Below are 13,940 nucleotides of genomic sequence, written 5' to 3'. Positions count from 1 at the left end.
TTCCTTTTTCTCCATATCCTCACCAGCATCTGCTGTCACCTGAATTTTTGATCTTAGCCATTCTGACTGGTGTGAGGTGGAATCTCAAGGTTGTTTTGATTTGCATTTCCCTGATGATTAAAGATTTTGAACATTTTTTTCAGGTGCTTATCAGCCATTTGGTATTTCTCAGTTGAGAATTCTTGGTTTAGCTTTGTACCCCATTTTTTAATGGGGTTATTTGAATTTCTGAAATCCAGCTTCTTGAGCTCTTTGTGTGTTTCCCCTTTAAGGACTTTTAGCTGTTTACCTGTATTCTCCTGTATTTCTTTAAGGGAGTAATTTATGTCTAACTTAAAGTCCTCTATCAACATCATGAGAAGTGATTTTAAATCTGAATCTTGCTTTTCTGGTGTGATGGTGTATCCAGGACTTGCTACGGTGGGAGAATTGGGTTCTGATGATGCCAAGTAACTTTGGTTTCTGTTGCTTGTGTTCTTATGCTTGCTTCCCACTATCTGGTTATCGATAGTGTTGCCTGCCCTCACTATATCTTACTGGAACCTGTCCTTCCTGTGATCCTGGTTGTGTCAGAACTCCTCAGAGTTCAGCTGTCTCTGTGATCCTGTGATTTTGTGATCCTGAAATCCTGGGTGTGTCAGAGGTCCTAGGAGTCAAGCTGCTTCTGGGACCCTGAGATCCTGGTGTGACCAAGCTCCTGGGATCCTGTGGTCCTGGGCATGTTAGAGCACCTGGGAGTGGAGCTTTTTCTGGGTGTTGTGGGACTGTCTGCGGGGTTTGTGCCCACTCAGGGCACTGGCCCAGACTGGAAGGAACTCATGCTACTGGTCAGGTAGAGTTCCTGGGTGCCTTGGTCCCACTGGTCCCAATTACATTCAGTGTTGGGGTAGCTGTTGAGTTTTCTTCACCTCTGATCCTATCAGAAGACAATATTTTAATTCTTACCGTTACTGATCCTTTTCTCAGTCCTTCTAATAATATCCAGTCTTTTGTATAAGCTTGACCAAGAGGCATATTTTACCTATAAGTTTAATTTATATTTATTATATATTAAATAATACATTTATTATAATTTATATATATTTATATTTAATCTATACTTGTAACTCATGTTTATAAAAATCTATATTTTTACATCGACAGAATGTCTTGAAATCACAAGTGAGCCTTATGTTACTTTGTACAGTATCTTATTTGAAATTGTTTGTTTTGATTAGAATATTGAGTAAAATTGTATAATTTTAAAAATAATTTTACAGTATAATAATTTAAAGAAACAAGTTGAAAATAAAAGCAAGACTATTGAAGAGCTTCACCAGGAGGTAAGTTTTCTTAATATGTTTTCAAAATCATCCCAATATTTTCACTATAGTTATAGACAGCAATACTTTAATTTGTAGTGATTTAAGTATAAGTCACTGGCATTGTAAGTCTTAATCAGCTTTGTGATTATTAACTATAATTAACTTTCCATAGAATAAAACCTTGAAAAAAAAGAGTTCAGCAGAAAACAAACAACTGAATGCATATGAGATAAAGGTATTTGACATTTTTATTTTTGTTTTATTAAATGCTTGTAGATACATGAGACTTTAGATATACTATACTACTTATTTATAATTTGATGTTTACATTTCAATACTATTGTATTTTGGTATTGGAGAGACTAAGTCTTATAGATGTGAAAGAATGTTTATTCTGTTTTAGCTGGGCCAGAACCATGTGAGCAACTTAAAAATACATGTTTGCCTGCTGTAGGTATATATGTGTGTTTTAATTTTGTAACCCATATGTTGTAAAGCAATTAAGCATGGAGTCTGTATATTTTTTATTTAAAAACTTTATTTATATATTTTGATCATGTTTATCTTCTTCCCCAATTGTTTGTTGCTCATACCCACTTCCATATTCACCCAAATTTGTTCTTTTTTTCTTTACAAAAACAGGAAAAGAAGCATACACAAACCCTACAAAAACTGAAATCAAAATATATAAGCAAAAGATAAGATGCAGAATGACCACAGCAAAATGTGATAAAAGGCTTATGAAAATATTATTGAGTTTGTTTTATATTGACCAGCTACTCATTGGCATGGGGCTTGCCCTGGAGTATATTAATATGCTTAGTGAGACTCCATTGGAGAAAGTTTTGATTTTTCCTTTGTCAGTAACACTTGCAAATAGCTTCTTGGTTGAGAATGGAAACCTGTGACTACTTCTCCCTCCCTCAGAGCTGGGGCCCTGTCAGGCTTGAACCTGTGTAGGCCTTGTGTGTGCTTCCACACTTTGTGTGAGTTCATATTTTTATCATTCCTATTGTGACTGGAAGACAGCGCTGTTGCTACTCTGTCCTTATTATCACAAGGGACATGGTGGACCATTTTATTTTCATGTGCCTTGGTATTTGTAAGTTCACGTATATAGTACACTTACATGTTTTACTTTGAAGGAAAAGCTGAAAGCTACTCAAAGTTGGATTTAAAGTTTAATTCAATCTGAGAGAATTTGCTAGGGCATATCAGTGCAAGCTTGTACATATTTTTATGGAGCATTACTTATAATTTTTAAACTAAAATTCTTTGAAATATAAAATGTGGTTGTTTATATTGTATTGCTTGGCAAGACTAAATCCATATTTTAAGTGTCAAGTTAGACATTGAAAATTGAAACACATATCTATGTGAAAAATGTAAGAGAATGATTCAATCATAATTTTTAAGAATCTTAGGGTTTACAATACAGATAAATATGGACTATTTTCAAGTAGTGTGGAATTCACTAAAATTTCTTTACTTATAGGTCAGTAAATTAGAGTTGGAATTAGAAAGTACCAAGCAAAGATTTGAAGAAATAACTAACAATTACCAGAAAGAAATTGAGAACAAAAAGATATCAGAAGGAAAGCTTTTGGAAGAGGTAGAAAAGGCTAAATATGTCAAGAACTTATTGTACCAAATATGTTTGTTGATTAGCTTTAAAAATTAGTACTTTTGCTGGGGGGTGGTGGTGGTGGTGGTGGTGGTGGTGGGTGGTGGTGGCGCATGCCTTTAACCTCATCACTGAGGAGACAGAGGCAGGTGGATCTCTGTGAGTTTGAGGCCAGCCTGGTCTACAGAGTGAGTTCTAGGACAGCCAGGGCTACACAGAGAAACCCTGTCTCCAAAAATAAAAAGAAGTACTGTTAACTTTTAAATTGTTATTTAATAAGTTTTAATAGATTTATAGTAAGAAAATTTATCAGATATAGAAAGCGTTATTCTAAATATTTAAATGTTGAGTAATGTAATTTTAAAAATTTTTAAATATTTATGAAAGTACTTATAATACATTTTACTTTTTGAAACATCCTAAAATAAATAAAAAAGTGCTTCCTTTTTTATTTAATTTCTAATTTTCTGCTGTTTTAGTTTTATACTTTATATAAGTTCAATATATGATTTTTAAATGGAAAAGTTGAATTTTTAAAATGTTGTATAAGGTTTATCACCAATAAATAAAAAGAAATACTTTTTAAAAAATTTGATAGGTTGAGAAAGCCAAAGCATCAGTTGATGAAGCGGTAAAGTTACAGAAAGAAATTGATTTACGATGCCAACATAAAATAGCTGAAATGGTAGCACTTATGGAAAAACATAAGGTAACAATATAATAAAATTAGCACTTAGAACATATTTCTATTAAAGTGAACTGAAGGCAGTCTTCTAATTTATCAAAGAAGTATTTCTAGACAATAGTAACTAATTATAGCTTGAATATTATTGATCCCCTGTTTCACTAAGTTCAGACCTTAAATATCTTGTTATCATTTATAGTAAAGAGAAGTAGTCATGTTTTCTGAATTCTTCTAGTAGTCTCATAGCACTTACCATCTTTTATTAACTACATACCCAGGATATTTCTCATTAATATGTTTGTTAAATATATGTAACATTTACAAGCGGAACAAATTTTATCAAGGGAATAAATAAATGAAAAACTTAGGGTTGTGAGCCTAGCTTTTTAATGGCGGACCCATCTCTCCTGCCTGGGGAAAGACTTAATATTTGTTGTGAGTACATTTTATTTTGAACTGTTTGGGTAATTCTTCTTTTAGGAAAGATTCCTTTTCCTTTAAATTTGGAAAGGAAGTAGGGTACCCTTACCTATTCATTTTTAAAAATTGGTACCAGAATCTAACATTATTATGAGTTAATGTATTAATGGGAATTTGAATGAAGAGTTTTAGTAATATTATAAGCTAATAGATTAAAATTTGGCATGTTTCAGTCCAGCGCAGTTTATAGTCCATAATGAAAAGTTGTTTTGCCTTTATCCCGGAAGAGCCTCTTCAAACTGATAAACAAGTCCTTTTGACCTGATTTTTGAGTGGTCTTTGATTTTTTTTCTTGTCATGACAAAGAATTTTAAGGCTTGTATTGCGTTTCTGGTCCTAGATTTGGAGTCAATAACTTTTCTAAAACATCTTTGTGTTATATTCATATCGAACAAGACTGACTTTGTAGCCCAGCTTGGCATTAACCTTGTGATAATCAATTCCCAGCCTCCCAAGTTGTAAGTTTATGGACGTGGTGAACTTACTCAACTTAGGTATACTACTTAAATGATGAAATTTAGTGTTTCCAATTAAAATAACTATTTCTTATTGTGTTAGACTATATTCTAAATTTGTTTATGTTTCACTGTTTAGGTTGTTAGAATATATATATATATATATATAAAGGTACACATACTCATGTAAATTTATAGTGACACTTTTCTTCTGTTGTAGCATATCACTATTACAAATCATAACCTATTCCCTTTTTGTTTAATACAGCACCAATATGATAAGATTGTTGAAGAAAGAGACTCAGAATTAGGACTTTATAAAAACAGAGAACAAGAACAGTCATCAGCGAAGGCTGCTTTGGTAAGATACAGAGGAAATACCAATAAAGGCCAACTCTTAAAATGCCAGGATTGAGAAAAAAGAATAACATTAAGTAGAGCCATTATATTTGATTTGTAGAATCTGAAAGGATTTTACTTACTTTCTAGTTGAATGCTTTTCCAATTTATTTTACATTGTAGCCTAAAGTGTACTTTCAACAGAGGTGTTAAAAAGTCAGTTAAAATGAATTTAAAGCCTTGATGTTTAGGAGAGGAGAGTGAGGTAGAATTAGAGAGTATGAGTATATGTATGTTTATATGTATACATAGACCATTTTAGTCCTTAGAGAAAATTGAGAAACTTGAAACGTATTTACATTGAGTGAGGTTATGTTCTGTTATCAACATTCATATTTTCTGAGTTATCTACAGATGAATTTATTTAGAGCACTGGATTACAGTTTCATTGATTTGAGAAAATGTAGAAGCATTCATGCACTCATCTTTATTTTTCTTTAGGAGACTGAACTATCTAATATCAGAAATGAACTAGTATCCCTTAAGAAGCAACTTGAAGTAGAAAAAGAAGAAAAAGTAAGTTTTGTGGCATTACATATAAGATAACTGTAGGATTTTGGTGTGGTCCAACCTGATAAATGTTACAAAATATTTTGACAAAGTTTGGTAATTAATAGTAAGAAAATACAACTTTTCTCTATCTTTCCCTACAAGTATTTTACTTATTTCATTAAAAATATTTATACTTTCAATAATAGAAATGCTTTCAGATGTGCAGTATTTGTTTGAGAAATATCTCAAGGGTTGGAGAAATGACTCTCAAGAGCATATACTTGCTTGCAGAAGATCCAACTTCAGTTCCCAGCACCCATTGCAGGCAGCTCACAGCTGCATCAAATACCTCTAGCCTCTTGTGGGCACCTGCACTGGAGTGCATATACCCAATTCAGATAGGCACATAGAATTAAAAATAAGTCTTAAAAAGGAAAATACTGTCTCATAGTAAATGCTTGTATATTTATTAAGAGTTTTCAAAAAACTATTCAGAGTTATAGAAAATATTTTTATATCCTTATGATATTATATAGTTTTTACAAGGTGCTATGACAAACATTTAAAATACCAAATCTTCTTTAACATTTTTTTGTATGGCATATATTCTGCTTAGTATAACTAGCTTAATAATTATTAAACAGCATATGCAATATTTACTGTGTTCTTTTTTGTAATGGTTAAGTTATATATTCAAGGTTACATAAGAAACTAGAATAACTAGAATTAGTTCTATTTTGTATGATTTTAAAACCTGTTCTGGTAGTAAAATATTATTTCAACTTGAGGTCTCAGTAACTTTGTTCTGTACTTAAGTCCTGTATCTTTTTCTTTATGGGGAAATATCTTACACAATTTATGTGTTAAAATGTCAGTTTTTAAAGTAATCTCGTATATATATATGAGATTACTTTATATATATATATAAATATATATATATATACACATATACATATATGTGTATATATACACATGTATGTAGTATACACACACACACATATATATGTATGTAGTATACACACACACATATATATACAACAAATTTACTTTCTTATATCATATGCTTTTAAACTAGGATTATGTCTTATCTGACTTTTTAAAATTTGTGTATTTCTAATAAATGTCAGTTAAATGAGTAACTTTTCATTTCACCTTTAATAACATTAATACTTACCTTTATGAGTAAGTATTAATGAGTGAGTATTAATGAAAATGAGTGAATTTTCATTTCACCCGTAATAACATTAATACTTACCTTTATCCTGTAGTTTAAATACAAAAGTCCTTTTGTGGTTTTGTGTTCTTGATTAAATGGAGCTTTCTCTTTTTTCTTTTCTTTTTCTTTTTTTTTTTTTTTTTTTTGAAGATTTTTAAAATTTTATTTTAATTTTTTAAATGTTAATTTTTTATTAGATATTTTCTTTATTTACATTTCAAATGCTATCCCCTTTCCTACTTTCCTCTCCTAAGGTCCCCTGTACCCTCCCTATTCCCTGCTCCCCAACCCACCCACTCCTTCTTCCTGGCCCTGGAATTCCCCTGTACTGGGTCATATGGTCTTCCCAAGACCAAGGGCCTCTCCTCCCATTGATGGCCAATTAGGCCATCCTCTGCTACATATGCAACTAGAGACACAAGCTCTGGGGGTACTGGTTAGTTCATTTGTTGTTCCTCCTGTAGGGTTGCAGACCCCTTCAGGTCCTTGGGTACTTTCTCTAGCTCCCTCATTAGGGGCCCTGTGTTTCATCCAATAAGATGACTGTGAGCATCCACTTCTGTATTTGCCAGGCTCTGGCATAGCCTCACAAGAGACAGCTATATCAGGGTCCTGTCAGCAAAATCTTGCTGCCATATGCAATAGTGTTTGGGTTTGGTGGTTGTTTATGGGATGGATATTTTTTAATTTTTTAAAAGTTTATGTATGTGAATACATCATCACTGTCCTCAGACACACTAGAAGAGGGCATTGGATTACGTTACAGGTAGTTGTAAGCCACCAGGTAGTTGCTAGGAATTAAACTCAGGACCTCTCCGGAAGAGTAGTTAAGTGCTTGTAACTGCTAAACCATCTCACCAGCCCACCCTGAGTTTTCTTAAAATTTTATTTTTTTTCTGGGGTTTGAATCAGTTTTTTCTCTTAAATAAACACAAATAAAGCTTCCACCATATTGAAAAGTCTTTAAGATCTTTTTTTTTTTTAATCCTTCGAATCAAGTATTTAGAAGTAGCATATAATACTATCTACTATCTGCAAAACTATTAGATTTGTATATTTGGCTTAATTTCCTCTAACTTCATTGGCATCCCACTGTTTCTTCTAAGTATAGAGATAAGTCTTCATATTTTTATCTAGTTTTTCTTGCTACTAAAAATTCTGGTTTTAGTGTATTTTATACGACAGGATGTAAGAAGTCATTTCAGTTGCTACTGTTTTATTTTTGTTTGTTTTTTTTTGTTTTCTTGTTTTTTTTTTTTTTTTTGAAAGAGTTGATTAATGGACTAGATTGTGATCCACTTTAAGAAGATTCAGTAGACTCCAGAAGAATGCATGAGTTCTGTGTATGCCAGCTGAAATATTTTGTATTAGCCAAGTCTACTTGTAGTTTAACTCTGAAAACTCTTTGATTTCTGCTCTCGATGGTAGTAGAGAAAGTTTGATATTGAAATCACTCTTGTTATATTATATCAAGGTCTGTTGACCTTTTATAGTTTTGTTTGTTTGTCTTTTGAAATTGGATATTCCAATATTTGGCACATATATAGTGTTACTTAGTTTTGATGATTTGGTCCCTTAATTAATAGGGGCTGTTACATATTTTGACTAATTTTTGTTTGATGTATATTTTACCAGGTATCAAAATAGGTATACCCATTAGTTCTTGGCTTATGTTTACTTGATATACTGTTTTTCAAACTTTGACTCTCAACGGGTGTCTTTTTACATGTGTGTCTTGGAAACAATACATACTTTGTATCTAGTTTTAGATCCAGTTAGCAAGTCTGTACTTATTGGTGTATTGAGGACATTTATATTTAAAATAACTATTGAGGTTTTTTAAATTTCCTTTTACTAATTTTAGTAATTTACTTGCTGTTTTTCTAGCATTTAGATTTTTTTCTTTTTTTTTCTCCGATTAGTATTAGAATTAGAATTAGTGCTTGCTCTCTTTTTCTCATCTTTCCTCTCATGTAATTTATTTTTTCCTGTACTTTCTTGATTGAAGACAATTTTTCTTTTTCCCAATGTCTATAGTGTTCCTTTATCTAATAGAGGGTTGGCTTGGTATTCATGAATTGCATTAGTTTTTGTTAGTCTTGCCATATACTTTATATGTCACTTTTAAAATATATATATTTTCTGGCTGTAATGATCTTGGTTAACACTTTTGGTGCTCGAATCGTTTCAGGTTTCTTGGCTGTTAGGGTTGCTGAGAGACAGACACTTGATGTTTTCTGATGTTTCCATCTTTGTATATGAGTTAGCATTTCTCCTTATAGCTTTTCAATGTTTATTTCTTTCTGTTTTTGAGATCTTGAGTATAATGCCATGGAGAGGTTCTTGTTTGATGTTGTTTATTTGGAGTTCTAAATGTCTCTTATCTTTGAACAAGAGAAGAATGTCTTCTCTAGACTTGAGAAGCTATAATTTCATTAGTGGTTGCTTCAGATTCTACTATCCCATGAATTCTTAGGTTTTGTGCCTTGTTCATATTCCTAGGTTCTTAGACATTGTACTCATGCTTATTGTTTTCTTATTGGTATTGAAAGACCCCTGTTCCCAGGGAGATCCTCGCTCTAGTCCCAGGATGAGACAACATCCCAATAACTCGAGAGAAACCATTCTTGATGCAATATGCATGAGGTTCAATCGGGAAAAATCTACATGTTGAGGACGAACTCATAGGAGATCGACCCTTAAGCAGTTTCAATTGAGGACTTTTAAAGGAAAGGGGTGGGGGAGTTCACAAAGAATGAGGAGTTGAGTAAACATTTCAGTTCATCTCTTACTGAAGAGTTACAGGCTATCTTTGGTAAACATTCTTGGTGGGGATCTGAGTAAACATCATAAGAGTGGGGATGATGCATTACAGCCCATCTCCTACAGAAGGGTTACAGTCTTATCTTTGGCAAACATTTTTAGTCCCTTACACAAAGAGGCGCCAGGGTGAGTTTACGATGAGCTAGTTCCAGAGGTCATCGGTAGGTATCTCAGGCTGAAGGCAAAAGAACAAAGAACTCTTTGCTGGGCTTTTGTTTCTAGGGGTCTAAGAAATAAATTTAGTTAGGGGCTTTATAATATCTTTTTTTTTTTTTAAAGATTTATTTATGCTTGGCGTGGTGGCACATGCCTTTAATCCTTAACAGCACTGGGGGGGGGGGCAGAGGCAGGTGGATTTCTGAGTTCGAGACCAGCCTGGTCTACAAAGTGAGTTCCAGGATAGCCAGGGCTATACAGAGAAACCCTGTCTCGAAAAACAAAAAAACAACAACAAAAAAGATTTATTTATTATATGTAAGTACACTGTAGCTGTCCTCAGACACCCCAGAAGAGGGAGTCAGATCTCGTTAAGGATGGTTGTGAGCCACCATGTGGTTGCTGGGATTTGAACTCTGCACCTTTGGAAGAGCAGTTGGGTGCTCTTACCCACTGAGCCATCTCACCAGCCCTTATAATGTCTTAATGTATTTCAGCAACCTTGTTCTCTATTCCCAGTGTTCTTTCTTCTGTTTGATGCTTTCTATTGCATTTAAAAGTATTATTTTAAATTTTTAATATTTTTTAATATATAGATTTCCTTGCTGATTTTTCTTTCATATTTCATATCTATCCATCCATATAACTGGTTTTCTTAGGCATTTTGCTAAGAAAATAGAAAAAGAACAAAGAGGAAAAACATAAAGATATCATAACTATAAGAAAAATGAAAGGTAAATTAGATAACATAAATATATAAGGGTTTAAAAATAAGAAAGTAAAAATATCACTAAAAGTAGACATTGCAGGTAAGGAAATAGAGGCAGAAAAAGAAAGTCAAAGTTACTGGCTGGTTTTGTGTCAACTTGATGCAAGCTGGAGTAATCACAGAGAAAGGAGCTTCAGGTGAGGAAATGTCTCTATGAGATCCAGCTGTAAGGCATTTTCTTCATTAGTGATGAAGGGGGAAAGGATTGTGGGTGATGCCATTCCTGGGCTGGTAGTCTTGGGTTCTATAAGAAAGCAAGCTGAGCAAGCCAGGGGAAGCAAGCCAGTAACTAATATCCCTCCATGGCCTCTGTATCACCTGCTTACTGACCTGCTTGAGTTCCAGTCCTGACTTCGTTTGGTAATCAACAGCAATGTGGAAGTGTAAACTGAATAAACCCTCTTCTCCCCAACTGCTTCTTGGTCATGATGTTTATGCAGGAATAGAAACCCTGACAAAGACACAGAGCTAAGGAAAAGATTTAAAACATTGTTTTAAAGTTAGAAAACTACACTAAATATGGAGTTTTTGTTTTTTTTTTTTAAAAGAAGGAAGAGTTACTCACAAGGATAGAAAAGGATGCAGTTTTAGAGTAGCTTCCTTGTCAGTTATTGAAAATTGGAGGCTGCAGCTATATACAGTAAGGTGGGAGTTGAACTTCTAGTCTTCACTGGTAAAAAAAGTTTCAACATTATATGCTCTAAGATTTAGTGTTAACCAAGAATCAGTGTTTGATTGTAGCTGCCAGTGGCCACGGGTTACTAGATTCCTGAAAGGAAAGCTGGGGATGGATGGGAAGGATGATTAGAGTTGAGCCAAGGACCCATCCCTTTGTTTTGACTGGGTTTTGTTCGAAGTTTCAGCTGGATTGAGTTGCAAAGTAGGCTCTTTGGCAGCTTGGGGGGGGGGGGCAGCATCAGTTCTCAGTTCTCTGGCAGGAAGACATAAATGTAGCAAAGCCAGACTCCAGAGTCTGAGGAGATTTGTTTAGCCAACTCAGGGCTAGGGGAAGAGCATGCTTACCCACAAATATGAAAGTTTTATTCTCTGTACACAAGTAGTAAGATAGATACAATATTTATTTGTGGTGTTATTACAAATACTGCAGAATGCTTCCATAAGACTTACCTTCTTTGAAAGTTTTTATAAAATTTGGACACAAGACTCTTTTCTACTTTAGTATCTCAAGTAGTCATGTTTACCAAGACTTATTTTAGGAACATTTTACTTATTAATGCTAGATAGGGACCTTATTAGGTATTTGGTATTAAGGAACCATGATCAGTTAGCTACTACCAGAGACACATGTTTGTATATCAACTAGTTTACACCTTTGAAACATTGTATCAGCTGACTGTACTAAGAGTACATACCAGAAAAATTTATAGTTGTGACTATGTAAGCTGTGAGAATGCTTTCTCTTTAGGAGCCAAGGTGTCCCTAGAGTAGATGCAATATTGCTTGTTTAACGAATATACTTTGTCCTAGAATACAGTATTCTAGCTCTTTGGAGTAAATCCCAGTTGTCAGTATAACCAAAGACTAACCACTTATAGATGATGCATAATAAGAAAAACAGATGTTATTAATATTAACCATTTTACTGCCAAATTATTTCATAGTAAAGTGAGTTCTTTGGTTAGGTGCAATATTGTGGGAGAGAGAGCATGGCATATAGAAGGTGAGTGATTCAGTGTGGAATGATACTGACATAGGCATCATAAGCAGCAAAGCGAGTTTGTCAAAAGTTCTGCACACTAAGAGAATTTAGCTTCTCTGATACCTTTATGCTTCCCGGAGGCTATCATTGGTCTGATCTATATATCACTGTCATTAAAAATGTTCTAAATGTCTTAGTTTAGGTTTCATTGCTGTGATAGACCATCACCATAAGAAAGGTTTATTTCATTCCATACGTCCATTTCATAGTCTGTTATCAAAGGGAAGTCAGGTCAACATCTCAAGCAGGGCAGGAACTGATGTAGAGGTGCAGAGGCTGTGCAGGAGGCTTGCTCCCCATGACTGGTCAACCTGTTTTCTTATGTACCCCTAGGATTACACCCAGTGATGGCACCACACACAATAGCCTGGGCCTTTCCACATCATCAATCAAGAAAATGTACTGTAGGCTTACCTGATAGTGGCATTTTCTCAGTTGAGGTTTCCTCTTCTAAAACATGTTAGGTTGAAATAAAAGTAGCCATCATCACAATACATTTTTATATCTGTAAGCAAGACTTAGGTTTTCTTCTTTAGCTACTGAATAATTCCTATAGTTCAGTGTGCTATACTTTTAACATAATCTCTTCATTTTTTCTTGACTCTTTCTGCACACATATCCTATTCACCCAAATTTAGATGTTGTTTATTAAGTTTATACACTTTTTGGAGCTTACTACTATGGTTATTTTTGCTTCTCAGCATGTTACCTTTATACTTTATTTTGTGTTAAAAGTTAGTTCATTATTTAAAGTACCACTGAATGTACTTTATTAGCACCTAAGGGAAAAGCAGACTAAATCTCTCAATATAGACTATGATTTAGATTTTTTGCAACTTGTAGTTATTTAGGTACTTGTCTGTATCCCTTACTCTGTAGTTTTTTTTTCATCCATTTCAAATTTTAAAAGTAAGAAAGTTGAGATTCAAATCTTAAAGAAACTCACTAGTTATTTCACAGATGCACAGGAGAGAGGTAATAGAACTAAGAGATAAAGCTATATAAAAACTCTGTAGAAATGATTGTTTAAACAGTTTGTTTTATTGTGTTAATAGTAATAATTTATAATTTGCTATTTATTTCTAATAGGAGAAACTAAAAATGGCAAAAGAAAACACAACTATTTTCAAAGATAAAAAAGACAAGGTAAGAGTTTTATGCCATTCTATTTTTTTTTTTTATAAGCAATATATTTTCAGTTCAAGATGTTGGATCTAGGCCCTTATGTGTGTCAGGCAAATAAATGTTCTGTCCCTGGGTTATAGCTCATTTTTCAAACAATAATTAAAAATAGTTCTTGTTGCTCATAACTAGAAAAATATATCATAATTTTGTTTCCAAAATTAATTCTTGCTATATTAATTTAAAGGCATTAGCTAAATTTTTTAATACATTTGACATTTTGTTTTGTTTTGGAGATTTAGAGATTACTTCAATTTAATTCTTTAAAAATGTATTATGTGTGTATATGTGCATGTGCACTTGTGTGTGTGTGTTTTTGTGTGTGTGTGTATATGTGTGTGTATACATGCAAGAGTTCCTGTGTGAAGCAGAGGACAATTTGTGGAAGCTGGTTTTTCTTCCATCATGTGATTCCTGGGGATTGGATGAAGGTCAGCAGGCTATTTGCTGAGCCACCTTACCATATAGAGAAAAATAATAAAACAATAATAAAAAAGAATAAAATTGCTGGGTGTGGTGGCACACACCTTTAGTCCCACCCAGCACTTGGGAGGCAGAGGCAGGCAGATTTCTGAGTTCGAGGCCAGCCTGGTCTACAGAGTGAGTTCCAGGACAGCCAGGGCCACACAGAGAAA

General features: G+C 33.7%; 1 protein-coding gene across 2 annotated transcripts in view; it reads left to right on the top strand.

Moving 5' to 3' along the window:
• Positions 1-13,940, top strand: part of Sycp1 (synaptonemal complex protein 1) — a 95,642-nt gene that overhangs the window by 65,759 nt on the left and 15,943 nt on the right. For both annotated transcript variants that reach the window (XM_021196181.1, XM_021196182.1), the window contains exons 23-29: positions 1,260-1,322; positions 1,477-1,539; positions 2,800-2,916; positions 3,527-3,637; positions 4,817-4,909; positions 5,389-5,463; positions 13,213-13,269. In XM_021196181.1, the coding sequence (XP_021051840.1) occupies positions 1,260-1,322; positions 1,477-1,539; positions 2,800-2,916; positions 3,527-3,637; positions 4,817-4,909; positions 5,389-5,463; positions 13,213-13,269 (579 nt within the window). The remainder of the gene's footprint in view (positions 1-1,259; positions 1,323-1,476; positions 1,540-2,799; positions 2,917-3,526; positions 3,638-4,816; positions 4,910-5,388; positions 5,464-13,212; positions 13,270-13,940) is intronic.

Source organism: Mus pahari, chromosome 4 (assembly GCF_900095145.1).
Source record: "Mus pahari chromosome 4, PAHARI_EIJ_v1.1, whole genome shotgun sequence".
Classification (NCBI taxonomy): Eukaryota; Metazoa; Chordata; class Mammalia; order Rodentia; family Muridae; genus Mus; species Mus pahari.
The sequence above is the reverse complement of the archived record's forward strand: the minus strand, read 5'-3'. Positions and strand labels throughout refer to the sequence as shown.